At 64.4% G+C, this 27,164-nt stretch overlaps 3 protein-coding genes across 4 annotated transcripts; 1 reads left to right on the forward strand and 2 right to left on the reverse strand.

The window, feature by feature from the left end:
- On the reverse strand, positions 1 to 3,094 carry TSSC4 (tumor suppressing subtransferable candidate 4). Of its 2 annotated transcripts, XM_081241393.1 has the most exons (4): positions 2,966 to 3,094; positions 2,231 to 2,392; positions 1,402 to 1,515; positions 1 to 1,245 (listed from the first exon to the last, which is right to left on the reverse strand). In XM_081241393.1, exon 4 carries the CDS (start codon positions 1,221 to 1,223, stop codon positions 246 to 248), a length of 978 nt encoding a protein of 325 aa, XP_081097519.1. In that variant the 5' UTR covers positions 1,224 to 1,245; positions 1,402 to 1,515; positions 2,231 to 2,392; positions 2,966 to 3,094; the 3' UTR covers positions 1 to 245. The 2 variants fall into 2 exon arrangements, with proteins under 2 accessions (XP_081097519.1, XP_081097520.1); XM_081241394.1 differs by lacking the exon at positions 2,231 to 2,392 and having other exon boundaries at positions 2,966 to 3,066.
- LOC308620870 (uncharacterized protein) lies at positions 2,850 to 4,789 on the forward strand (the record flags this gene model as incomplete). The annotated part of the gene is made up of 2 exons (XM_081240757.1): positions 2,850 to 3,307; positions 3,361 to 4,789. The coding sequence occupies 2 exons, from the start codon at positions 2,850 to 2,852 to the stop codon at positions 4,046 to 4,048; spliced, it is 1,146 nt and encodes a 381-aa protein (XP_081096883.1). The 3' UTR covers positions 4,049 to 4,789.
- On the reverse strand, positions 4,708 to 23,427 carry CD81 (CD81 molecule). The gene is made up of 8 exons (XM_081241395.1): positions 23,164 to 23,427; positions 11,595 to 11,709; positions 7,829 to 7,926; positions 6,965 to 7,039; positions 6,564 to 6,668; positions 6,014 to 6,115; positions 5,386 to 5,472; positions 4,708 to 5,292 (listed from the first exon to the last, which is right to left on the reverse strand). The coding sequence occupies exons 1-8, from the start codon at positions 23,227 to 23,229 to the stop codon at positions 5,230 to 5,232; spliced, it is 711 nt and encodes a 236-aa protein (XP_081097521.1). The 5' UTR covers positions 23,230 to 23,427; the 3' UTR covers positions 4,708 to 5,229.
- Between the last annotated feature and the right edge of the window lie 3,737 nt (positions 23,428 to 27,164).

A 27,164-nucleotide genomic window follows, 5' to 3' on the forward strand; every position in this document is an offset into this window, starting at 1 on the left:
AACACCCAGAGCCTTTACTGTCCCCCTGGGCACAGGGTGGGTCAGGGCTTCTGCCATCCCCGGGCCCACACCCTCAGCAAGGTCTCTGCCCTGGCCGCTGGTGCCACCGACAGGCAGCCCGCTGGCTCCCTTCCCTGGGGGTGGGGCCCCGGGCCTGCTCCGCCCCTGAAGCCACACCAGGGGGACAGTGGTGGCCGTCCCTCCAGCTCAGCCAGGGCAGGCAGGCGGCCAGGCGGTCCCCCCACTCAGACCTCCGCGCCTGGGGCCTCGGGGCTGCTGCCCTTGCTCCGGAAGTGGTCCCTGCTCCGCTTCTTGCTGCTGTGGAAGCCCACCGTCTCCCCTGGCAGGATGCTGGCCCCAGACCCCGCGTGGGCCTCCCCCTCAGGTGCACCCACCTCCTGCAGGCCCCCCCGGGGTCTGCTCCACTCCTCAGCCTCCGGGCTCCCGGGCCTGGCCAGGTGGGCCAGCTCCACGGGGCCCTCGCCCCCTGCTGCTCCCGGGATGCCGCGGGTGCTCCCACCCGGCTCCCCTGCCTTCCTCGGGACCCTCCTCTTCTCAAGCCGGGCCTCGCCGGTTCGGACCGGTTTGGTGAAGATGAGCCGGCCCTCCCCACAGCTGGAGGGGTCCTGGTTGAAGGAGGGCACGTAGTCGCTGGGGGCGGCCAGGCTCTGGGGGCCCAGGAAGGCCAGGGCGGCGGCCCGGTTGCTCTGTTTGCTGGCCTCAGCCACGTCCTCCAGGCTGTACTTGGTCCAGCGCTCAGGGTGGGCCACGTAGTCAGGAACGGGGGGCACCCTCGGGGGAGCGGGATTCCGAGTGGCCCTGCTCGGGGCCCCGGCTGGAGGCCGGCTGGAGAGTGTCAGTGGCTGCCGGAAGCCCCCACTGTCACCAGGGACTGCTGGGGCCGCAGAGGGCGGAGCCCGCCTGGCTGCCCGCTCCAGGCCGCCAAAGATGTCGTGGCTGCGCTGGGAGAAGGTGGGGCTCGTGCCTCTCAGGTGGAAGGGCTGCACCGCCGCTGTGGGGAAGCTCCTGGGGGGCGAGGGGGGCTTAACGGGGCCCGAATCCCCCAGGGCCTCCCCGGGCGGCCCCCCTGGAGACAGAGCTTCCACTCCAGCATCATCGAGCAGGCTGAGGTCGGAGTCCGAGTCGCTGAGGCAGACGGGGTCAGGAGACAGAGCGTCGCCCCCGGAGCCGAGGAAGTGCTGGCCGTCCCCTGCCTCAGCCATGTGTCCCCCAGCCACGCCACACCTGCACCAAAGCAGCCCAGGGACTCGGTCACTGGGGACAACACAAGCTCAGAACAAGTCCCTCCTGCAGACCCACCACCCCGGGAAAGGAGCAGCAGGAAGAGCTGTGTCCAAGGAGGAACGGCCAGGTCCCCCGCCCCGAAAGCCCTCCCCTTACCTCCCCGGCTGCTGGGCGCCTGTGCTGGACGGCTGGTGGGCCGAGCGCTGGAGAAGGTTCTTGGTCGCAACTGCTCCCCCCAGGCACGGCTCTGCTCAGTGGCTCAGTGGCTGGCTGAGGGCAGGGAGGGAAAAGCAGCCATCAGACCAGACGGCAGACATGCAGGAGTGGAGCCACCACCCCGGGAGTGGGCCTGGGTTTACAGAGCCCCTGACACAGCCAGGCCCAGGAGCTGGTCCTTCTGACGTGTCACCTCATTCAATCCTCTCCAGCCAGTCGGACTAAAGCCACTAGGAAGCCTGCTGCGGGGGGGGTGGGGGGCGGGGGGTCTGGTAGTAAGCAGCCAGCCAGGGCTTGAACCCAGGGCCAAGAGCGACCTCTGTTCTGCACTCCCTCACTCAGCCAAGCACGCTGTGTGGCAGGCAGTGAGTACTCCACAAAGGCCGGGGCGCCTGCCTGCTCCGTGGGGAGGAGGTGTGCTCCTGACCGCTGTGAGATGCCCTGGGGCTCCAGAGGAGTCTGCAGACACATCCTTGGCATCTGCGGGTCACGCGCTCAGGAAGCCGGAGCGGCCTTGCTACGCAGAGGCCAGCCCCACAGCTCCTGGGGCATTCGTCCTGTGCTCCTCCGCACACCTCTCACTTTCCCAGCTGAGCACGGAAGTGCTGCCAACACCTGGTTAGTGTTCCAGTGTCACCAGGCACCCCGAAGCTTGTTTCCAGGCTCAGAGGACAGCCCAGTCTCACCTTCCGCACAGCCCTCCGTCCACCAACTCCCTCTTCCCACCAAGCCTCCCTGGCCCAGGGTGACCCGTTGCTCGTGCACCCACCGAGGACCAGGCCAGGCAGACCAGGAGTGGCTCTGAGTGCCCGGCACCAGGTCAAACACAGGCAAGATCTCCATTCCTCTGGGTCTCGCGTGACTCCCAAAATGAAGGCACAACTCCAGGAAAGGGGACACGAAGTAAACGTCAGTGGTGTCTGCTTTAGAGCTGGCAGGACCGGAGCGGGGAGAGAATTTGCCCGTCATACAGTACGTTGCAGTCAAAGCTGGAGTTCAAACCAGACTCCGGCTTCCTAAACTTGCAACCCCATCCCCTGGAATCGCGGGCACGCCTGTGGTGAGTGGGACACGCCGCGGGGAGACGAGGATCGCGCCCCAAGACAGGGAATGCGGGGTCTGCGTCTGAGTTCTCTGAGAACTTCCCGAGCTCAGCGCAGGGCAGAACTGAGTACAGGCTGAGGGCCTGGGGGGCTCGGAGGAGGGGTTTTCTCAGGGCCGGGATCCGGGCAGGCCAGGTCCCAGGGAACACTGGCTTCTTTGCCGGTTGTCTCGCTCCCCTGGGAGGCGGACCCTTGAGTTTCTCCACTCCACGCGCCCAGGGCCTCGGCCCGTGCTCAGCAGGCTCTCCGTGCCGGGGGCTTAAGTTCTGGGGCCAACTCGGGTGGATGGGCCAAGGGTCCGGGCCTCACGAGGGTCTCCCCGCTCGGCGCAGCACACTACGGACAGCGGCCTCCCGGAGCCCGACCGCCCAGGAGCACCGTCCTCCCCACCACAAACCTACCGGCTCACCGCGGCCTGGCTGCCTCCATCTTGCGCCGCGCTCGGCCCTCTGGGAAACTGAGTCCTCTGCCGGCCGAGGGCCGCGGCTTCCGCGCCTGAAGAACTACATCTCCCACAAGCCACGGGGCCGCTACTCCCGAGGCCTATCGGGAGTGTGGTCTCTACGCATTCTCTGTCTTCCCTCCCGGAAACGGCGCTCTCGCGCGAAGAGACCGGAATTGACTAAGGCCAGGGGGGGAGACTGGGAGGCAGAACTACGACTCCCAGAATGCTCGAAGGCTTACGGCCAGCTCCGCGTTCCCGGGGCCACAGCGCCACTTGCCGGAAGCCGCGAGGACCGGAAGTGCATCGACGCGTGCGGCGCCGTTCCCGGGCACTTCCGGTCCTGGCCTGGAGCGGCCGGCCACGCCCTCGTGGGTCCCGGGAGCCGGGTAGCAGGGCGTTCCCCACGTTGCACGCTCGTGCCAACCTCCCGACTGCCCGGGCCCGCTGTGCAGCAGCCCTCCTGGGAGAGGCGCCCTTACCTATTCCTGCCGATGGCCTGGCTGGTTATTTCTGCCCCGAAGCGCAGGGCAGATCCCGGTCTCCCCTGGACGGGCCGCACGTACCTCGGCCCGGGGCCCAGGCGGCCGGCGCCCTTTCCCTGCTGGCACCTCACCTGCTGGACGGCCAGAGCGCGCTCCCTCGCCCAGGGCTGCACCCCGGAAATTCAGGGTTCAGGCCATGCTGCGGCCTAGCCCAGGGACCCAGAGAGGAGACAGGGCCCGTTCTGATCATCCCTAAGGCCCCCCATGCAGGGCCTCACCAGGAACGTGGAGTCCAGGCCACCGCAGGCAGCTGGTTCACACCGCAGCTAGCAGGGGTGACACCCAGGCCTCGGCCAGAATGTTCCCAGGACTTCGCAGCACAGGGAGAAGTAAAAAGGAGCGGGTTCCTTGGGCCATCCAGTTTTCCCAACCCACCAGCACCCCCCTGGACTGTGGAAGGGCAGGCCCGCTGCGGCCCTGTGACCCCCAATGCAGGGCTGGGGTTAGTTTCCAAAATCAGCCCCCCAAGGAGTCCCCAGGGAGCCCTTGACGTATGAATCCCAGCCAGGGACTTGTTGTCTCAAGAGGTCAAGTTAATGTACATACGGGGGGGTACCTGCATGCAGCTCGTGGTGACATCACCCAGCATTCCCGCTGGGGGCAGCAGCCTACCCAAGAGGTGGCTGGGCCTCAGTCCACGGTGGTGGGCCAGGCAGGCTCCCCCAGGTAGTGGCTGAGGCCTTGCCCTCCAGCCCCTGCAAGATGTGGCCACCCAGCCCCTTGACAGGACGTCTGCAAGCAACTAGAAGGTCAGAGAAGAGCCCCTCAGACCCTTGGGAGGGAGCAGTGTGTCCATCCTCCTGAGCTGGCCCTCAGGAGGGTGGGGAGTCTTGCAGGGGCCCTACATCCTGTACCACATTCTTGGGCCGCCTGCCTGCCCTGCACAGACCCCGCTGGACAGTGGTGCACAAGGAATGGGGGTGGGAGGGAGGGCCGGGTGGAGGCTGCTCCAGGTGGCACAAGGTCCAACAAAGGGGCACTCCCTCCGCGGAGTCCTTCTGAGCGCCCCACAGACACCCACCAACAGGGTCGGCAGCACAGCCTGGGCCCAGCGAGGTCCAAAGAGCTGAGCACCGCCTGCGCCAGGCTCCTCAGCCCCTCGGGCTGCCCCTGGGTCTCGGACACCACGGGCACAGGAAGGGGCCGGACATTGTGGTAGCATGCCTGATTTTTCCTTCTTTATTGAATGACTTTCAAGATGTAATTACAATCGAAGGTGACGCGTTAGAAAGGAGAGGTGCATTGAAGGCATAAGGCTGCTCGTGGACCCGGCTCTAGAGACAGGTGGCCGGAAAGGAACAAGGATTAAAAAAGGCTGAGCGTGTGCCACCCATGGGGACGGGTGGGTAGGAGGGCGCAGCTCGGCCGGACGGCCCTTCGTGGCCCAGAGGAGAGGCCCGGCTGAGCAAGCAGAACCCCCGAGCAGCCCCAAAAGCAGAGGGGGCCCCTGCCCTGCAGTCCCCAAGGCCACTCACATGCCACCTACAGGTGACATCAGCCCCGAAAGCAACAGGGAACTTCAGGACAAGAACAAAACCCCAAAAGTAAAAAGGCTGATAAGTGTAGCAGTGATACCAGGAGGTTATATACACAGGTGGTGACGGCCCCTTCTCAGAAGTGTCCGGGTCACTCTGGGGGCACTGCAGGGGTCCCAGCGGCCCTCCCTGCGGCCTCAGCCTCAGTACACCGAGCTGTTCCGGATGCCACAGCAGAGCACCATGCTCAGGATCATCTCAAAGATCTGCGGAGAAGGGGGTGGGGGTGGGCAGGTGGGTCAGCACCCGGAGACCCGTGGTGGGGGGCCCTGAGCAGATGCCCGGCCCGCCCCACTCACCATGATCACAGCCACCACGATGGCGGCGATGCCGATGAGGTACAGCTTCCCCGAGAAGAGCTCGTCGATCTTCCCGTGGCAGTCCTCCTGAGGGGGCGGCCAGAGAGCAGTCAGAGGTGCCCGTCCTCAGCCCCCGGCGAGGCCGCAGCCCAGGGTCATTGCAGAAGGAGCACAGAGGGGCACAGCCCTGCCCCCCAGGACCCCTCCCAGAGGTGTGAACAGGGCCTGGTCTCTGCCAGGTTTTAACTCACATCGTTTTAAACAAACACGGAAATGGCGAGTGTGCCGTGTGCGCCCTCTTGCACTCAGAGATAGGGAAGCACCGCCACGACGGGGCTGACCCGGGAGGTCATGGTGCCTCCGTGCCAGGTTCGGAGGGCTCCCCCATCGGGAACCTAGAGACTCGCCTCTCCGTGGGCCGGCCGGCAGCAAAAATTTGGCCTCAGCCCCCAGGCAGAGCAGCCCCAACTCCAGCCACAGCACTGCCCAGTATGGCCGTGTCCTTGCCCTTGCCAGCGGGAGCCCGGAGAGGGCCAGCCACCGCCCAGGACCCACCAGGGGTGGCAGCCAAATGGGGGAGCAGGCAGGCCCCGCCCCACCCTGGGAGGCCCCACCCATCACCACACACCTTTAGCAAGTTGCTGACGATGTTGCCGCCCGAGGGACAGAGGCTGTTCTTCAACACAGAGGTGGTCACTGTGGTCAGCGCGTTGGAGCCACAGCAGTTAAGCTGCAGAGATGGAGGGCGCCCGCCGTCAGCCCTGGACATGCAGCCCGCAGGCTACAGAGGCCCCAGGAGCTGCGCCGGCCAAGCATGGGGGCGGGGGGCTGGGCGGGTCCCCTCCAAGGGGAGAACAGAGCCCAGGGGCCCCACTCTGCTCCCTCCTCCCACTCAGCTGTGCTGCGCAGAGACCCCTGTACCCCAGCTGCCTTGGCTCATCTAGTTCCCACCTGGGACCCCCAGGTCCCTCAGAATCTCCCCAGGTCCCAATGCCCCTCCCGCTCCCGGCTGAGGTGTCACTGGGAGGGCAAAACCCCCGGCCCCGGGACGCCCTCCCCGGCCCGTGCCTCTCCCCTGGTCCCCCAGCCCCTCCGGAAGCCCTCCCCGGCCCCCGCCTCTCCCCTGGTCCCCCAGCCCCCAGGGACGCCCTCCCCACCTCCCCCCAGCCCCACTGTACCGTCTCGTGGAAGGTCTTCACCACAGCCTTGGCGTTGTTGGCGTCATCGTCCATTATGGCCTGCTGCAAGGCCTGGTCGTAGAACTGCTTCACGTCCTTGGCGATCTGGGGAGGGAGGCGGTCACAGCACAGCGGGACTGCCCCCGCAAGACATGCCCTCACCTGGCTCTCCCGGAAGGTATCACTCCCAGGACAGACCTGCCCGCCACCGAGCCCTAGAGAAGGTGACCCTGCCTTCCACTCGGTCGCCATGCTGCCTCTTCCAGAAAGCCCTCTGTGGGCTTCCTACCGGGAAGAGCCCTCCCAAAGCACCCTGCAATCCGACCCCTCCCCCGCAGCCCGAGCCCCTCCTCCCTCCCCACCAGCAGCCCCCCTGCCCCTCCCCATGGACACTGCCTCACCTGGTCCTTGTTGACAAAACCCCAGATGCCGGCGGCCACTTCACAGGCAAAGAGGATCACCAGGCAGGTGAAGAACTGAAAAGGGGAGGGGAGGGTGGAGAGGGGAGGGGAGGGCGGAGAGGGGAGGTCAGAGCCAGCCCGGGGCTTCCTGAGGCCCCAGTGACCGACTGGCGTGTGTGCGGTGGCCGGTGGTATCCACCCACCCAGGACCCGAAGGGATGAGAGGCGTGGAGCCGAGAAGCAGAATCTAGGACTCGGCCCGGCAGCGAGATGCCAATGTTCTCATCATCCCCAAGGGACCGGGCTCCACAGGATGGGGTGGGTGTGGGAGGGGAGGACATGGTTGGTTCTGGGCGGGTCGGAAAGGGCAGGGAGGCAAAGCCCATGGGAAGGGGGTCACCGTGGTGGGCCTGGGCTCGCCCACCGGAGACACAGGCACAGCCTCCTGCAGCCCACGTCTCCCAGACGCCAGGCCCTGGGCAGCACAGCCAGGCCTCCACTTCCCGTCGCTGGGTGACATGCCCAGGGGCACCTGAGGCTGGCTCTGGGACTGGGATTCACTCCCTATTATATCTGTGGCTTTTTTTAAGAAGGAAGAAAGAGAAAAAGCAACTTTGGAACTCAGTAGGAACTAGACAAAGAACTAGACGAGACGGCAGTCCACCTCGGAGGGATTTGAGACCCAATTGGGGAAACCAGAGAGCTGGCGTTCTGGGGGAGGTCCACAGGGCCAGACTGGCCAGGGGGGGCACCAAGCTCCACATCGGGGACTGAAGGCATCCTGCCTCCACCAGAGCTCCCGGTTCTGCCCCCGGCCGGCCCCGCAGCCCTCACCCTCAGCCCAGCCCCGGCCCAGGGCCTTACCGTCCCCAGCAAGCACTGGGACTCCTGGATGGCTCCGTAGCAGCCCAGGAACCCAACAAACATCATCACAGCACCCACAGCAATGAGGATGTAGATGCCTGCAGGGGAGAGACGGTGCCCTCAGGGCCCTGACAGCCCAAGGAGGCAGGACAGACAGACACCCCGATGCCCCCGGAAGCCCTCCTCCCCAGCTGCGTACACACACACCACCACCCAGGCCTCTGGAGGGGCCACGAGGCGCTGACACCCGCCCTGCTGGGAAGACGTCAGATGCCTGGAGGCTTGGAGAGGAGCTGCAAGGGCTTGGCAGCCCGGCGGGACCGTGTGGGCCCCTCTCCAGGCCTCAGTTTCCTCCTCTGTGACATGGATGGAGACCGGTGTTACCAAGGCCAGGACCGAACGGCCCGTGGTGAGTGTTCAGAGAACTCGGTGCGACGCCACAACCCGGACCCTCTCTGGTTCCCACAGTCTCCGGGACTTGGGAGCGCCATGGAGGATCACCCCCATCTTGGCGCAGAGGACCCAGCTACTGACCCGTGGGGTGGGGTGGAGGTGAGCCCAGGGGTCTGGCGACCCCACTTCACTTGTGCCCTCTCAGGCGGGGGCTCGAGTCCAGCTGCTCTGCTCAGAGGAGGGGGCTCTACCCGGCTGCTGAGGCCCTGACCCTGGGGGCTGGAGCCTGCTGGACGCAGAGGCCTGGCGGCTGGGACAGCTCAAGGCTGGCACACGGGGTCAGTCTGCCCCCCTGGCCTGCCCAGCACCCATGCTGGTCATGCGGCCCTTCTCCGCGTCCACAGCTCAGCCAGGCGGGGCCCACGCCCCTTGAAACGCGGACCACGTCTCTCCAAGGACCTCCCACAACCCTAGTCCTACCAGCAGACCTGGGCCCACCCCCGGTCGCCATGGTTACTTAGCGGGCAGGCAGCCCAAGCCCCCTCCACAGTGCTAGGACAATGGGTCCCAGGGCTCCGGTGCCAAGGGCCTGTCGCCCCTGCCTGGCCAGGCTTTGGAGAAGGAGCCTGGGGGCCAGGACCCGCTGCTGGGCTCAGAAAACGCCCAGGGCCTCCCCTCTGGACAGATGGAGCCTCCCGCCAGGCCTGCCCTCGGGGGCTCCTCACTCGGGCACAGCACCCTTGAGCCGGGTGTCCTCTGCTCTGGTCCTGAGACCCCTATCCCCACATCACTACCTGAGGTTCAGCGAGATGGCATAGGGCGCCAGGGAGGGGCACCTTGGCGTTCCGGGCTCAGGAGGGTCCTGCGAGAGGCTGGGAGACCCAGAGGCGGTACCTGACCCACCCACCCCCCCAGGCCCAGCCCCAAGCCCCCCACGGTGCCGGGTTTCCACCTAGAGCCCTCGGCCTGGTTCTGGCCAGTGAGGTCCGGGACCCCCCCCTGGGCTCTGCAGCATTGCCTGGGGTGCTAAGCCAGCCCAGCTCACCCTCCCCCGCTGCCTGGCACTGGACAAAGAGCTCTTGTCAGGGCCCACGTCTGCTCCCCCACCTCCCTGGCAGGCCCAGTCTGCATCGGAGCCAGCAAGAGGCTCCAGAAGACCGGCCCTGGGTAGGCAGGAACTCTGTGGCCAGAGGGGCTCTGAGAGGCCCCCGCCCATGGGGACACAGCAGAAGGTCCAGGGGCTGGCACCCAGCCTGCCGGGTGGTCCAGCAGCTAACACTGCTTCCCCAGCAGCCGGCACTGCTGCTCCAAGGGCAGGATTCTCCAGAGCCAGGAGAAGACAGGGTCAGGCCCCAGGTGACGTGCGGCCCCCAGTGAGTGGACCGGGGGGACACCTGCTCCAACGCCAGCCTTGCCCCTGACGAGCCTCTCCCGTGGGACCCCTTCTCCGCCAGAGCCCGAGCACAGCCCCGCCGCCTCCATTCTCCCGCCAAGGTCCCCCCAGACGTCTGCGTGCCAGCCTGGACTGAGTCGCTAACCCAGGTCTGCAGCCCGTTGCCGCTCTTGCCCCATATCCTGGCCTGAAGCAGGGGAGCTCTCAGCTCCTCTCCTGCCTCCTGGGCCAGATGCTGGGCTGAGAGCAGGAGCTGCCCCAGCCACGAGGCTGGCGGCCCCGGCCCCAGCAATTTGGGTGGGACCCCCTCCCAGACTGCTCGCCCTGGGGCCGGTTCAGTTCTGCCACCAGCAGAGCCCACGCTCACTGTACCCAAGGTCCCAGAGAGGGGGACGGAGAGACGGCAGCAGCCCTTCCCACGCGGGGACAGAGCCCCGGGCACGTGCTGGCTCAGACCCCTGCGGAGGCTCTGAGAGGGAACGGAGAGGCCTGGGAGGAGCCCCGCGCGAGAGAAACACCCCTCGAGGGCCCGGAGGACACTCCTGCGTCCGCAGACGTGTGGGCCCCCTTGACCGCCTTGCTTCTGAGGGGTCCTGGCGCGTGTGCGGGGGCCCCGGGTCACGGACCCCTTGTGCCCTCTCAGGGGGCGGACTCACCCTCTGTTCCTGAGACTCAAACCTGTGAGGGGTCCCACAGCGCGGGGGGAGCACAGGAACCTGCGGAAGAGGGCTCGGGACCCTACCTGGGACGGCTGGCCCCGGGAGCCCCGCCGCCAGAACCCCAGGCTCCGGTCTCCGCCCCCCGTCCACGGCCCCCGGGACCCAGCCCTCCCAGCGTATGGCCCAGAGGGCCACGGGCAGGGAGGGGGCAGGCACCCGCCACGGCCCTGGGAGTGAGGTGAGTGTGTGGGCCACTGCCGCCGAGGGTCCAGCGTGTGACCCGGGGTGGCTGCTGGCCCCTCAGGGCGCCCTGAGCCCTGAAGGTTCCCTGCCCTGCTGCTCGCCTGTGGGAGCGAGAGGGACCGGCCCAGGAGCCAGTCCTTTAAAGGACAGAAGCATCTCGACAAACACTCCCACAGCTCCACAAGGGCCAGGCCCCACCTTCCCTGATGGGGGGCGGGGCCCCAGCAGGAAGCGGGGGCACCCCTTCTCCCCTCCCGCCCCTTTGTCGCTCCTCTGACACTCCCACCCCCACCCTGGGGGCTGCTGGCCCAAGCCCCCCGCCCCCCAGCCTGACGGACGCCCCGAAGGGGCCGCCACAGGCGCCCAGGAGGCAGACTCGCAGCCTAACAGGGTGGCTATAGGTGTGGCTGCAGGGCTGAGTCATGCAGGCCCTGAGTCTCCATCCAGGGGGCTCCGGGCTCCAGCCCCACCCTCCCAGGAAGCCTCCCCTGAAACACCCACCATGACACAGGGGAGCGCAGGGGAAGGGGGCAGGCGCGGCCCAGTCTCAGCGCCACTCGACATTCCTGGTCCGAAGGTCCGCCACTGGAAGGGACCTCTGTGCTGCCCAGCAACGCCCCCGTGCCGGGCCTCCCGAACGTCCCTCGGCCCCCGCCCCACCCAGCTGCCGCTCTCCTGCTCCTGCCCTCCCAACCCCAGGCGATCGGGTGGGGTCCCAAAAAGCCACACACACACCCCGCCCCAGTTCCAGCTCTCCCTGGGAGCACCCCCGGCCCAGGCAGGCACTGCACCAACTCCAGAGGGGACCCTCAAGGCCCCCAGGCTGATATAACCCCACCTGCTCTCTGGCTCCGTCTCACCCTATGGCCGCAAGAGCCCTTCCTGGCTGGCCTCCTCCCTGCCCCAGCGAGAAGCCAGCCCCGCTGAGCTGGCTCAGCCCCTGCTTCCTCCTGGAAGCACTCCCCGACAGCCTGTCTGAGGCCTTACTGAGCTTACGATCACACACCCCAGTGGCCCGTTCCCGCCGGCCCCCAGCCCAGAGCTGGCCGGGGTCCTCAGCCTGTCCTCTGCCACTTACCTACGTAGAAGGTGTTGGGTGCAGGCCTGTCTCCGAGCTCCAGGTAGAGGAGGTTGGTGGTCTGAGGGTCATGGCGAAGCCACAGGGCCACACCTAGGATCACACCTCCAGCCAGCTGGGGAAAGAGCAGGGCATGGTGTCACTCGTGGCCCAGAGCCCAGCGGTGGTGAGTGTGAATCCACCACACTACACACACACACAGAGGAGGCTGCCGAACCCTCCTGTCCGCTGGGTCTGCGTGAAGGGCTTCCCTCCAGGCAGGACTCACTAGCCCCTGGGGTCTGGGCTGCTGCTGGCTCCAAATGTCTGATTTGCTGCCTTGGTTGTCAAGATGCCCCGGGGGACCTGGGCATGGGGGACCATGTGGCTGGTCCCCAACCCTCCCGCCAGCACCACTGGAGTGAGACTCCCAGACAGGCTACCAGATAAGATGCAGGACACCTGGTTAATCTGCATTCAGACAGACAACAAATACTTCTTTAAGGAGGGGGTGGGCACTTGATGCCACTGGGGCCCTGGTGTGGATGGCAGAGGCTGCTGGGGCCGGTGGCAGCCGGGAAGCCACAGGGCCAGGGCTTTGTGGGGTAACTGCCTGCCGTCGCGGAGATGGGAAACTGCCGGGAGAGCAAGGGAGCTCGCGGTGCTCGCCAGAGAGACCGCAAGGTGGAGGCTGCGCTGAGCGGCGGGCAGGAAAGGGGGCTCCGCTCAGAGCCTGGCACGGGGGGGCGCAGGCTTCCGGCTGACTCATGCCCCTGCGAGCACAGTGGCTCAGGGCTAGGTGGGGTCTGTCCTTGAGGGTGAGCCCAGACCGGGCCCAGCAGGCCCATGCCTGAGTATCTGACCCACCCAGTCAAGCGGGCCCCCGCACCCCAGCCTCCTCCCTGGGCTGCTCCCCGAGGCGGTAACTGTGCCCGGAGCTACAAGCACCAGCTCCTACCTACACAGACCGTCAGCTACGTGTCCAATGAGGAAGAGAAACCAAAAAGCGGACCCCAAGAAGACCACCTGGCTGGCCCAGTGCCTCTCCCCAAGGCCCTGGCCAGGGAGCGCAGCCCCAAGACAGGCTCAGTAGAGCATGTGAGACTCGAAGCCCCAGCACCAGGGGCTGCCCCAAGGAAAGCCCCAAGCATCTCCAGGGATCTCCAGGCAGGTGACGCTAGGGCGCTGATGGGGGGCGGGGAGGCCAGGAGCCCCGTGGCCCTGGCTCTCCTACGCTGGGCTCCGTGGACGATGAGGCTGGTGGGGACCGCTGGGGACCGCTGGCGTCGGGCAGCAGCCGGGCTGCCCCGGCAGGTGGTGCTGTCGACGCCGCCCCCCCAGGGCGGGACGGCACCCTCTCTGCCCCCCTCTTCCAAACGTTCAACTAGGGACTCCACTCCCCACACCCAGGGCAGCACGCTTGCTCTCCCCCTTCCCGGAGCACATGCAGCGGGACCGACAGGGTCCCTCCGGGGCCCCCGGGCCCCGCCTGCACACCCCTGGAAGGGCAGTGCCGAACTCCCAGCGTCCCGTGGCTGCTCCTGGTGCCTGGCACACCCACAAGCGGGTGGGAGGGCCCAGGGACGGGGCAGGGGGAGGGAGAGGGCGGGGACGGGGCAGGTAGGCTCTGGAGGGAGTCCTGCTCCTCTGGCTGCGGTCTGCAGCTCCAGAGCAGGCGGTGGTGAGGCTGAGGGTTGCCGTGGTAACTCTGGCTAGAAACCGCCACTTATTCTGTTTTGAAACTGTGGTCCAGAGACAGCTTTGTGAGACGTTCCAGGACGGAGGGGGTGGGGCAGGGGGAGCCCTGTCCTGGGCCTCCTTTGCAGTCACAGAGGCCTGGCCCCAAGCCCTGACTCAGCCTCAGCATCCCCGTCGGTAAGGAGAGCTGAGCGTGGAGTGGCACCTCCCGCCCCCCTGGCTGGGCTGGGACCACTCCCATCTTCCCCATGCAGCCCCTCACCCCAGAAGCCAAGGGGACAAGCCCATCTAGGGCACTTGGTCCTAACAGAAATGCTGTGAGGGTAATGATTATCCCAGCACCCAGATGCTAACCGTGGGGTGGCAGGCAAAGTCCTCATCTCTCCTGTCTCGGGAAGGGCTTTCCGCTGCAGACCCCAGGATGTGTGGGGAGCAGGGGCAGAGGGGGGACAGCAGCCTCCAGACCCCCCTGTGGCTCCAGCCCACCTCCTGATGGGTGAACAGGGAAGGCAGTCCCGCCTCCGGGCAGGGGAGAGCCTGGTGCTTACGTGTACCCTCCTCAGCTGGTCCTCAGTCATTCCAGGCCCCGCACAGACCCGCTGGGGTGGGCCTGGATGAAGGCAATGGTGGCAGTGACCACCCCCAGTTACGGGGGGTGGGATGGGCGTTCACCTAAGGTCACCTACGGAGGAAGGGCAAAGGCAGCACTGCGAATCCCCCCCGCCAATCCCCCGACCCAGGCCATGAGAAAAGGCAGAGGGTGGGGTGGACCCGTGCCTCTGCAGGGAGGGGGTGCCCAGGGCAGGGCAGGGGTCCCAGAAGCAGCAGAGGTCTGAAAGAAGCCTGCTCTTCAGAAGATAACCCACAGACTGGGGCTTGCAAATGGCTAACAAAGGACCCGTATCCAAAATTTAAAAAGAACTTGCAAAACTCTAACGACAAGAAAACAAACAACCGATTTTTTAAAAACGGGCAAAAGAAAAAAAAAATTGGACACTTCACCAAAGAAGAAATGTGCACAGCAAATAAACGCATGGAAAGACGCGCAGAGTCATTGGTCGCAGGGAGATGCAAATTAAACCACAGTGAGACACCCCCAAGCACCTATGGGATGGGCTGAAGTGAGAAGACCCCCAGGCGAGGGTGGGGAGCAGCGGGGACACAGGAGACAGAGTTCGGGTCCTTGGCACGTTCTCCACCCCTCCACCCGCCATGCGCCCAGCCCCTGCAACCCCAGTACTGCCCCAGGGGGGTGGAAGCTCGTGCCCACACAAACGTGCCAGCAGCTTTCCTGGTAACACCCCCAAACCGGGGACAACCCGATGTCCTTCAAGCGGTGAGTGGGTGGATGCCCACCAGCGGGGGAAGGGAAGAAAATACTGGAACTACTGACACAACCACCAGAGTGAATCTCCAGATAACCCCGCTGATCATCAGAACCAGACCAAGAGGAAAAACTACCACCTTCCGATTCCGTTCATATAAAAAGTACAGGAAATGCCGATCACGGGCACAGATGACAGGCCAGCGGGTGGCCTGGGATGGGGAGGAGGGATCCCAAGGCCCCAGGGACACCTCTGGGGGTGATGGATACATTCACTCTCCTGGTGGACCACCCTCTAGGTCTCACAGGTGCCTCCTTACGTCAAAACCTACCAAGTTGTACATTTTAAACGTGCAGTTGACGCTATGTCAAACAAAGCTGTTTAAAAAACCCCACACACCCAAATCCCCGTCCACTGAACTTCTAAGCAGCAAAGCCTTTAGGGGTAAATGTTTCTTCTGGTCCCAAAGGATCCAGCCCGCTGTCTTCATGCCAACTGTCCACCAAGGTGAGGACCCCCAGGCTCCTAGCGGCCAACAGCAAGCATCTGGAAACGCTGAAGTCTTGTCCACAAAACTGAGGTTTTAGGGTCAAAAAAGGGACTGGATAAACTAAGGAACACTTATGCCCGCTCTAAAACGGAGTCCAGACTTAACGGAAAGCACTTAGTCCTCGCATTGGGTGGGAATTAGAGTGCGGCTGCCGAGGGCCCCCAGAGCCTCTGGCTGCTGGGTCATCTCAGGACCATCTCGGCACCTTTGTGCCTCCAATATCCTTGTGTGTATAATGAGGAACTAAAAGTACACAAGCTGAAAAGACGTGGTACATATATACAATGGAATATTACTCAGCCATAAAAAGGAACGGAATTGGGTCATTTGCAGAGATGTGGATGGATCTAGAGACTGTCATACAGAGTGAAGTAAGTCAGAAAGAAAAAAACAAATATTGTATAATAACGCATATATGTGGAACCTAGAAAAATGGTACAGATGAAAGGGTTTGCAAGGCAGAGACACAGACGTAGAGAACAAACATACGGACACCAAGGGGGGAGAGTGGAAGGGGGGGTGGGGGTGGTGCTGGGATGAATTGGGAGATCGGGATTGACATGTATACACTGATGTGTATAAAACAGATAACTAATAAGAACCTGCTGTATAAAAAATAAAATTCAAAAAATAAAAATAAAATAAAAGTACACAAGCTGACCTACGCAGAGTGCTCAGATGATGCCGCTGTACATGGAGAGCGTTCGACAGAGCCGGCGGTTACTGTGCCCACCCTCGGCGGTCTCCGGGCAGGCTGCTCAGTGGCAGAGTCTGACACATCTCCATTCACCCCCTCCCTCTCTCCTGCCAGCTGGCCTGGCCGAAGTGCCGCTGCCACCTGCTCCTGCATCCTGAGATGCTCCTGCATCCTGAGATGCTCCTGCTCGGGTGGGGCTGGCGAGCAGCTCAGGAAGGAGCCCCTAACCTATTGGGATTACTGAAGGGTTCCACAGCAGGGGACGGCGCGGACTGTTTGTAATCCTGTGAAAGATGCAGTTTCTGTTTCTTTCTTCCTCGTTTCTGAGAATTAATAAATAATAGCGTCAACTAAAAAGGGCGGGGTGGGGGCTGCCAAGTACACTGGGTTCCTGCCTGGCCTGTCTGCGTTTCCAAGAAGCAGCTGAAAGGGCGTAGGAGTGGGTGCTGCCCGGGCAGGCCTGGGGCAACCTTCCCCCCGCCCCCCCCCCCACCCGGCTCCTGCCAGGCCCTGGGTGGGAGCTGAGCTGGGATCTGTCTTCCATCCCTCCCCACCCACACGTGCTGGCCCAGTGGTCACCCCAAGTCCTGCCCACGCGTTCCAGGAGTGACAGGGACACCCACGCGTCAACGTGCTCCCTTAATTAGCAGCCCTGACGCTCTCATAGACAGATGATAGAGGGGGCAGCTCCGTCGTGACCCGGGAAGGGCCTTGGCTCTGAGCCGTTCTGCTCCCTAACCCGCCACCGCAAGGGGTGCACACTCTTGCTGGGAAAATGTGCCACGAAGTGCCCATGCAGCTCGGCAACCAGGAGGTCCTGGGGGCCCGGAGACCCTCCCCAGGAGGGCAGTGAAGGCCACAGGCAGCAAACGCCCTGGCAGACACCGGGATAAGTCAGAGGAAAGAGGTGCAGCAAAGACCCTTTGAGGATGGGATGTGGAGGGTCAGTGGGGGCAGAAGGCACCACCCTTGGGCCGGGCAGGGACCTGGGTCCCTGAAGGCTGACCCTCCATCTCCACCCACCATGAGAACAGGGTGACGCAGGGCCTGACCCAGCCTTCCCGGGGGTGGGCAACGACCCTACGGCCCTGTCGTGCCCTCCGGGAACACAGCCACCCAGCTCCAGGCGGGAAGGAAGTACAGAGAGAGGAGCAGCGACCCTCGCCTCAGCCAGGAAGCGGAAACCACCCTCCAGGCCCCTTGACGTCAGGAAGCCGCCTGGACTGGCCTCTAAGAATAGCTGCGGGGGCGGAAGAGGACACTGGGCCCCGCCAGCTGCGGGATGCAGGAGCCCCTTGTTGCCAGGAGGGGAGTGCAGGCCCCCAAGGACACCCTGCCACCTCTCCAGGCACAGCGGAGTGCGCTGGGGAACCCGCAGGGCCCGCCTGCTTCCTGGGCCCGACCCCGAGCACACCTACCACCCACTGCAGGCGGGGAGGCCGGGAAGCGGCCTGCCCCCCGGCCCTACGCCCACCCCACTGGCTGAAAGGGCCCCTCCTGTGGGATGCCCCTCCGTCCCCTCAGCCCCTGCAGCGAGGGGCGTGTGGACACAGGCGTCCCAGCCACCCGCCAGCAAAGGGCACTCGAGGGGCTGCAGCGGGGCGCACGCATCAGACAAGGAGGATCTGGATAGGCTAGGGAAACACTGGGCGGGAGACAGGAGGTGGTGGGCCCAGGCAGGGGCCAGAGGTGAGTGGAGGGGCCCCGGGGCAGGCCGGGTTCCCTGGCCGCCACGTGCTCCCTGCACAAACCCAGGCACAGCCCCCCACCCTTGGGGATGCCCTGGCCCTGCCTCGGGTCATGCCGGCCGCAAACCACACTGGCCCTGGTTTCCAGTCTGCCTCCACCACTTCCTCGTGTGGGCACCCGGGACCTTGGTCTCCTCATCGCTCCCGTGAGCCAGCTGGAGGCAAAGGGCATGGCTCCAGCCCAGTGCCCGCCTGGCACAGGGGAGTGGGACTTCGTGTGCGCCTGAGCTGTTATCTCGGGGACAGAGGGGAAGACTGTCCGTCCAGCAGGTGGGCGGCCGAGCCCCTGGGATGGGGAGCAGAGAGGGCCTGGCCCGTGTGAGAGGGAGACTCCCCGTGAGCTCCGGGGGCGGACAGGGCTGTAGAGGGTGCTTCCCAAACCCGCCGAGCACCCCCAAGACCAATGCTATCAAACTCTGGGGCTCAGGCCTCCCAGCACCTGGGACTGGAGACCAGGAAGGCGGGCGGCCTGGGGTCTTCCCTTCTGTTCCCCTGCAGCCCCGGGGTCACGGCCTGACCTCCAAATCCCCGCCAGGAGCTGGCTGCTGGCTACCAAACTCAACGCCCAGCTGCAGGTGATGTGACGGGTAAGGAGGGTTACAGAGCACCGTTAGACACTCCCCGAGGGAGAGTTACGACCCAGGCCGGCCTGCGTGTGGGAGTTGGTACAGAAGATTCCCGTGTGACGGTTCCGGATGCCAGGGGGCCGCCCACGGGCCGCCCACCCCCCCACTCCGCATGGTCCCAGCTTCCTGTCCTTCACCTTCTCCACAGTCATCCTGTTACCCCAGTAATTGGGGGCAGGGGGAGCACTAACCTTCCAAAGTTAGAAAGGGCATGGCTTCAAAGAAGAGGGCAAGGGGACTGCCTGCTCCCCAGGCCTCTGTGGCGTTCGGACCCCCATGACTGGGCTCTTGACCACCCTGCCCTCAGCACCCTCCCCCACCATGCACCGAGCCCCAGCTCTAAGGTGCCTCCCTGCCCGCCGAGCCCCGCAGCCCTCGAGCCCAGGGAGGGCAGCTACGTGCCAACAGGCACCCCTGCGACCACGCGCTGGTGGCCGGCCAGGGAAGGGAGACCTACTGCCAGCTGATCGGCCACCCCTGGGGCCAGGCCCCCTGCCCGCCTGTGGGGATTCCCCTAGCACCTGGGGGCCCACCTGGAGTCCCAGGTGGTCTTGCGTGAAGCAGCACCTGCTCCGCCATTGGGAGGAGGGGCTTAGGCCGGGCCCCACAGTACAAAGTATGGGGGCGGGGGAGGGGCACTGAAGTCCAGAGGCTGGGCCACACCACACCTGCAGGACATCTGGAAAGGGCCGATTCGAAGTGAGCTTGGTGCTCCACGCAGCATGAGGAGTCCCGGCCACGGGGGCGTGCTGCCTCCAAGGCGAAACCCCCAGCCCTGGCTGCTGGCCCAGCCTGCGTCTCGGGGGGCGGGCAGAGGCAGGGTCCCCGCATTTCTCCCCCACCCCTACCTGGGGCCCTCTCCAAACGCTGCGCAAGTGCAAAGGTGACGTCTGCCCCTCCACGGGTGCCCGGACTCTACACCTTATTGATTTTCATGGCTCTTCCCTGTCATGGGATTTCAGGCGCTGAAATGAAGGCGGGGAGTGGGGGGGTAGATTATATGGGAGGGGGGTGCTTTGGGGGGCCCATCTCCCTGTCTGGACTTGGAAGCAGTATGAGTTAGGGATTGGGGGTGAACTCAATTTCTGGAGGCACACTGAGCTGGGGGCAGGGGTGGGGGTGGGAACCCCACAGGGTGGGCACCGCATCGGCAGCCGGCCAGGGTCCCAGGCTCCCCGCCTCTGGCTCCAGCTCTGCACCCCGTAATGCCCAGACACTCTCCCTGGGGCCAGCCAGTCCTGGGCACAGACCACAGATTTCCTCTTCTCAGCAGGCCCTGGCCCAACGGCCGTTTCCCCAGAGCGTGGCAGCCAGATGCCCGGGGGCACCAGGGTAGCTCACTTGCCCCCCCACTGAAACCAGGAACAGAAAATCCCTGCCCCCAGCCAGAGCCCGCCTGGGTCACATCCCCTCTCCGAGAAGGAAGGCGACAGAACCACTAAGTGATAGACAGCCATGTGCTGTCCGGAAGCAAGAATTTAAAGCCAGTTAGCAGGGCTTCCCATCAGCCCCACTCCCAGCCAGGTCTGGCCGCACTGCCCCTGCTACCTCTGGAAGGAAGCCCTGACTGCATCCGGCTGGAGGAGCTGCCAGTCCCAGGCAGGGCCGCTGCTGCTCCCCCTGCAGAGGAGAGGCTGTGATCACACCCATTTCACAGATGAGGCGAGCAGGGCTCACACAGGGCATGCGCCCACCCCAGGTCGCCCCAGGTCGCCCACTCGAGTGGGGTGAGCAGGGAAGCAGGGGCAGGCGCCTCTGCTCATCCTGAGCTGCTCCAGCAGCAGGGCCCTGAGCCCCAGTCACCTTGTCAGGAAGCTCCCGGGCCCACCCCACGGGCGGGAATTCCATGCCCTCGCGGGAGCATCTGCACTGTCTCCCCAGCTCGGGCCGGGCCGCTGCTCTTCCTCCTGCCGTGTCCCCACCTCACACCTCTGGGCCCGCCTGGGCAGGGGGCCCCAAAGCAGGCTGGGGTCAGGCGTGCTGAGTGCACACAGCCTGGGCCCCGGGGTCTGGCGCTGAGAGGTGGGACAGCAAGTGTGTGTGCTGGTGTGTGTGGGCGTGCATGGTGACCGGCTCCTTCTCAGACAGCATGCCAGCCTGCCTCTGATACTGCCACCCACGGGGGAAGGCTTTACTCTCTGAAAGGAAACTTTAAAAAGTGCCCAGATCCAGGGACTGGATCCTGCCCAGATCCTGGTGGCGCAGTGGTTGAGAATCCGCCCGCCAATGCAGGGGGACACAGGTTCGAGCCCTCGTCTGGGAAGATCCCACGTGCTGTGGAGCAACTAAACCCATGCGCCACAACTACTGAGCCCGCGAGCCACAACTACTGAGCCTGCGCTCTAGAGCTCGTGAGCCACAACTACTGAGCCCGCGAGCCACAATTACTGAAGCCCGCAAGCCTAGAGCCCGTGCTCCACGACAAGAGAAGCCACTGCAATGAGAAGCCCGCGCACCGCAATGAAGAGTAGCCCCCGCTCGCTGCAACCAGAGAAAGCCCGCGCACGGCAATGAAGACCCAACACAGCCAAAAAAAAAAAAAAAGCCCAGATCCAAATCCAGACACCCATCCTCAACCTCTTGACCCAGCTCCCACCCCCAGCACCCCCTTACTGCACTGTGGCCAGGTGCACGGTGAGTGGGTGGGGCTGGGCACCAGGAGCCCTCCCTCACCCACTGGACCCTGCAGGGGCCTCCCAGGCACCCAGGCGTCTAAGCCCCTTCCCCAAGTCACTGCCTACACTGGCCAAGGAATGGGGTCTTCCCTACCAGCCACCATGCCCAACACCCATTTCCTGAACTACTCCGACAACAATCCCAGGGGAAGGACGCCCCGCTTCAGCGGGGAGGAAGCCCAGGACCAGAGCAGCAGGGTGGGGACTCCACCGAGGTCCAAACCCCTGGCACCATGCTCTTGGCCAAGCGATGCTGGGGGAGGGGGTACACAGAGAGCCCCCCCCCCTGCCCCGCCTGGCTCAGCGTGGCATCCCACCACAGGGGGCAGCCCAGCATGGGTGGGTGGGGCCTTGCTGCCACTGGAAGCAAATGTTCCTCTGGTCAGCTGGGCATGCCCAGGGAGGGAGGGAAGGGGAGAGGCCTCAGAAACAATTCCTTAAGCCCAAATACAAAGTGGCCCAGGGTGGGGGTGGGGATGTGTCAGGCCTCCACCCCTGCTGCCTGGGAAATAACCAGAGGTACCCAGGCTGAGCTGGGGGTGGGAGGGACTTACCTCGCCCCTACATTCAGTCCAAAGGCAAGAATCCACTCCTGCTAAGTCCCCTTCCTCCGCCCCCCTCCCCCTCCCACCAGGGCCCTCCCAGGCTCTGCGGGTACGGACAGGCTCAGGGGCTGGCAGAGGGGTGTCCCGGTGACACCCCTTGCCAAGACCACCCCTTCAGCAAAGGCTGCCAGGCCCACCCTGGCCCATCCTGACTGCCTAACCGCTCCCACCCCCAGGGCAGAGGCTGCTGGCTACAGGACCCTCACCAGTGCCCCTGAAGGGAAGATGTGACACCTCCACTCCGTGCCCAGTCCCTGCCCTCCCCGCCCCAAATACCTCAGTGCCCCGAGGTCCACCCTGGGACCCTTGGCCGTCCAGATGGCAAACAGATGTCCCCAGGCCCACACACTTTTCCAGGAGCCATTTTAAAAGTTTACCCTCCCAGTGTCAACTTAAGAAAGCACCCACCAGACGTTGTCCTGGTCCTCCGTGACAAGGGGTGAGCAGCCTGGGGTGGCGGAGAAGCAAGAAGGGGCCAGGAGGGGGCCCGAATCACTATGCCCAGGGGACCGCAGGGGACGCAGGACACAGCTGTGAGAGGGGCTCCCGACAACCATTCCTGGTCCCTCCGGGCCAGAAGGAGATCTCCACCCCCCTAATTCCAACACTGACAGGAAATGGAAACAAAAGCCAAAGCTTCATCAGTCCCAGGCCAGCAGTGAAGACTGATGAGGAAACACAACTCAGGCCACCAGCCCACAGACCCCAGGAGACCCTCCCGCACCCTGAGCCGTCCAACCCGTGGGCTCCTCTTTCCAGAGAGGCCTCCCAAGCCCAGACCTGGACATCCACCCAGCCCCGGCACCCCTGGGGCTCGGAAACCCCAGGTCTCCAGGCTCCCTGCCTGTGCCAACTCAGAACACCCGCCCAGCCCCTTGCCCCTCACAGCCTCCATGGCGCCCCAGGGGGAGGACGGGCTGGAAGGTCAGGCTGGGTGAGGAGGGGAGGGGGATGGGGCTCCACAAGCTGGGGGCACCAGGGGGGAGGCACCCCAGCACGCGGGCCACCCGGGGCCCAGGGCGCTTCCTCTCTGCGCTTCGCCCCGGCCCGGACCCCCATACGACCCTCAGGGTGGCGACAGCAGGCAGGAGGGTGAACTGGACTGGGCCCAGGATGGGGTGGACGGTCCCCAAGACTCTGGCCGAGTGTGCGTCGGCCCCCCCCCCCCGCCCCCGACACCGCACTGGGCCGCCCATCTAGGGGCGGTGGCCCCGATGAGCTCATGGGGGCGGGGCGTCTGGAGCCCCGCCCTCGAGCCCCTCAGTCCCCGCGAAGCAGGGTGGTCCCAGAAACAGCGGCCAGGAGGGCTGAGCAGTGGCCGGGTACCGGGTTCGGAGCGCGCACCCACCGCACCATCACCATCACCAACCGGGAACAGACCCCAGGTCCCCAAACGGCCCGGCCCGGCCCGGCCGCGGGGCTCTGGGTCCCGACGCACAGAGGCCCGAAACCCGTCTTGGAGACCCCGCCCCGCCCTCGAGGGGCACGGCAGTCCCGGACGAGCCCCACCGCTGCGACCCACAGGCCTAGGACCCCCCACCACGCGCTCGGCGCACACAGGTGGCCCTGCAACTTGGCGGCCCGGTTGCGCCCCCTTGGCAGGGCCTAGCGGGGCGCGGCCTGCCAGGCTCGGGGAGCGCCCTCCCACCCGCGGCTCCGGGCTCACCCAGAAGACGAAATTGAAGACGAAGAGCAGGTACTTGATGCACTTGGTGCAGCCCTCCACCCCCATGGCGGCGCGGGCGGCGGGCGGCCTGCGGGGCGCGGGCCGGTCCTGGGCGGCGGGCGCGGGGCCTGGGCGCCTGATGGGCAGCCGGTGGCCTGGCGGGCGGCTGGGACGCGCGGACGGGGGGCAAGAAGGGCGCTGGAGGCCGAGCCGAGAAGCGCCTCTGTCTTTGCCGCCGTTGCGCGCTCGCTTTCTGGGCGGGCGCGCGCCCCACTCCGTCACTTATAGGGCGCCGAGGCCACGCCCCCTAGGCCCCGCCCCCGACCCTGCCGCCAGAGCGCGGAGAGGCAGCAGCCGCAGCCCCCAGCCCAGCCCCCGGGGGGCGGGGCGCACGTCCCTTCCCCCCGGCTCACACACATCGGGGTGTCAGACCTGGTGCAGTCAGGACCTCGGGGCCTGGACACAGAGTGCCAAGCGCGGCACGCGTCCCTGGGCTGCAGGCGCGCTCGGATTCCCCTAAGGGGCCGCGCCGGAGGACAGGCCTGCAGGCGGGGAAAACTGCTTCCCCTCCTCCCTCAGGCGCCGGGGACTCTGGTAGCAGGCCCCGCGGAGGAGGTGATGCACGGGCGCCAGCTCTGCCGAGACAGCAGCGCGCTTGGTTCACAGCGCTCCCGGGATAGGAACCCGGGTGGCGGTGGTGCGGCCCTGGCCTGAAGATCCTGGGAGGCGAGCCTAGGCCGCCAAGCCCTTGTCCCATGGAAGGGGGAGTCCCTGAGGGCTGTTGGAAGAGTCTGTGCTGGAAAGGTCACAGACAGGGTGTCCCCCAGGCCAGTGTGGTGTCCAAGAGGCCCAAGCCGCTTATGGAACCTCCAGGTGTTGTGTATTTCATGCACAGCCTGGTGGCGCCAGTACCGCAGGGGCCCGGCCCCACACTCCTGCTGACTCCAGAGGGCTAAGGAGACAGAGGGGTGACTCATCAAGCTTTCTCCCCAGGTGACAGCAAGGTGACATGGAGCTGGAGAGATGAGAGCTCTGCGTCTGCAGTAACCCTGGCACGAGTGACTACTGACCACTTGCAAGGTGGCCAGTGCCACCGCTGGGGACTGAAGTTTTCATTCTGTTCATTGTACAGTGGTTTGAATTTCAATAGCCGTGGGCGGCCAGAGCAGCGCTGACGTACTCATCGGGCTCTGGTAGTTTTGTAGTTTTCTTGGTGGCTTATTGTAAAGTTTGTTTTGGCTTCACGCTTGTGTAAGAGGCACAAGCACAAGTGTTGGGTTTGTGGGTGTCGAAGGGACGTTACAACAGAAGTAACATCTTTGGGGGTCTGCCCAGATCCTTTCTCTTGAAGCGGAGGTAGAACAGGTCTTCAGTGTGAAGAATCGCTTGTCTAGGTGCCCTGGGCACCCTGCCCTCCCATCAGCTCCCTGCTGCCCACAGTGATAGGGACATTTCCAGCCAAAGGTGTGGGCTGTCCCTTCCCTGGACCCTCTGGGGAAGGGGGTGGTGGGGGCAGAGAGCCCCCCCTCAGGGAGCGGCAAAACCACGCACCTGCATCCTCGGCCCGCCATCCCCCAAAGTGGGTCCCGCCTGGCCAGCTTGTTCTGTCCTCTGCTTCAGTCCTGCATTTAGCGGGTGCCAGCCGTGTGCCAGGCACTATTCCAGGAGCTCGCTGTGAGGAGCTGGACAGCCAGGACCCCTTCGCTTGAGGACCTGCGGCCCTGGTGAGGGTGACAGATGTCACCCCACGATGATCATGCCAGTGCTGCAAAGGGGGGGAATTCTGAGGATGTGTGACAGGTTGGGGGTGGCACTCCTCCCCGTGGGTCCTGGAAGGAATCAGCCATGGAGCCACCCCTGAGGGGTGCTGGGGGGAGCATTCCAGGCAGAGGGGTAGCTTGGAGGAGTGGAAAGGAAGCTGGTGGGGTGGGAGCAGAGGATGTGGGAAGGGCTGGACTCTGAGGTCTGTCTGAGGTTGGGGCCAGCGGTGAGGTCAGGGGCCAGGTGGGCTGGCTCTTGGGCCTGAAGGCCAGAGTGGGGCTGCACTGGATTCTGGCCCCAGTGGGAGTGGCTGGGGGTATTCCACAGGGGGAACCTCAGGCCTTGCCCCTGTGAGGTAGCTCGCATGGTTATGGGAACTGGGAATGACCTGCCGACTGCACACTGGCGGCCCAGGAAGGCCAGTTTGGTGATGTCATCCAGTCTGAGTCTGGAGGCCTGAGACCCAGGGGAGCGGATGGTGTAAACCCCAGTCTGAGGGCAGGAGGAGGTGACAGGAGCTGTCCCAGCTCAAGGGGTGGGGCCAGAAAAGGGCACGTTCTCCCTTCCCTGTCTTGTGTTCTGTTCAGGCTTCGGGGACCAGGTGGTGCCCTCCCACCTGCTCTCCTGCGTCCGCGATTCAACGCTGATCTCACCTGGAAACACCCCCCCAGACTCCCCCAGAAATAATGTCCCACCCGGGTGCCCGGGGCTGGTCACATTGACACAACAGTAAATATCACAGGGAGCGGTGACATGATGTGTGTGCCAGTGTGATCGGGGGCAGGGCGCACCCAGCGGGGGTGTCCTGGGGAAGGCTCCCGTCGTTGGCTGGACTGCAGCGCTTTCCATCCCAGATCCAGGACGCATGGACAAGCTCCCAGAGGGGCTGCGTTAGAGAATGTGGGAGACGGGGCAGAGCTTGCTATGCCTGGGATAGGAGACCCCCTCCCTGTGCTTCCCTTGCCCTGCGGCCCTGACTGCCCTAGGAAGAGGAGCTGATGGGGATACAGTGGGCAGCTCGGCTGGATCAGCAGGCTTTGCTATCCAGCTGGGTTTGGCCTGAGACCTCCCCTCCCAGTGACTTCGGGCTGGTTCCACCGTGTCCCTGTCTGCCGTGGAACATGACCACAGGCCCAGGCACGTGAGCAAGGCCTGGCCATGGGAGGCAGGAGGCCAGGGCCTCCTTTCAGCTTGTCTGATGGAGAGGCTTCTCTGCCCATAGCTGGTAACTCACTGCTCTCCTGGGGCACATGGTCTGTCGGGGGGAGTCGGTGAATCACTGAACCCCGCCTCTTTGCCTTCATTTCCTGTGGACATAAACAAAGACCACCTAAATGAGACAAACTGGCTGTATCTGCAGAGCCTGCTACATACAAGGGAATCAGCCACCCTCGCTGCATTTGGCAGGGACTCGAAGGCCATCCCCAAGGGAGACAGGTTTATGTTGAAAAAAACAACAAAAAAAAGGAGGAGTTTTTTTTGAAAACAAAAGTACATTTTGAAAAATGTACTACACCTTATCAATAGAATAAAGGACAGAAATTATGTGATCATCTCAATGGATGTAGGAGGAGCATCTAACAAAACCCAATATTCGGGCTTCCCTGGTGGCGCAGTGGTTGAGAGTCCACCTGCCGATGCAGGGGACACGGGTTCGTGCCCCGGTCCGCGAAGATCCCACATGCCACGGAGCAGCTGGGCTCGTGAGCCATGGCCGCTGAGCCTGCGCATCTGGAGCCTGTGCTCTGCAATGGGAGAGGCCACAGCAGTGAGAGGCCCGCATACTGCAAAACAAAAACAAAAACAAAAACAAAAACAAAAAACAATATTCTTTCATGGTGAAAACACTCAGCACACTCAAAATAGAAGGGAATGTCCCCCACCCAATAAGGGGCGTCTACAAATACCCACAGCTGACATCACACCTGGTGGTAAAAGCCTGAGAGCGTCCCACCTAAGATCAGGAACGAGACAAGGACCCCACATCCTGCCACTATCTTTGTGTTGATTTCTGCTGTACAGCAAAATGACTCAGTTATTCATATATCTTTTTCATATTCTTTTCCATTATGGCTCATCACAGGATATTGAATACAATTCCCTGTGCTATACAGTAAGACCTTGTTATTTGTCCATTCTACATAGAATAGTTTGCATGTGTAATCCCAAACTCGCGACTTCCCTGGTGGTCCAGTGGGTAAGACTCTGTGCTCCCAATCCAGGGGGCCTGGGTTCGATCC

This window comes from Mesoplodon bidens, assembly GCF_964165515.1.
Source record: "Mesoplodon bidens genome assembly, chromosome: 7".
Taxonomy (NCBI): Eukaryota; Metazoa; Chordata; class Mammalia; order Artiodactyla; family Ziphiidae; genus Mesoplodon; species Mesoplodon bidens.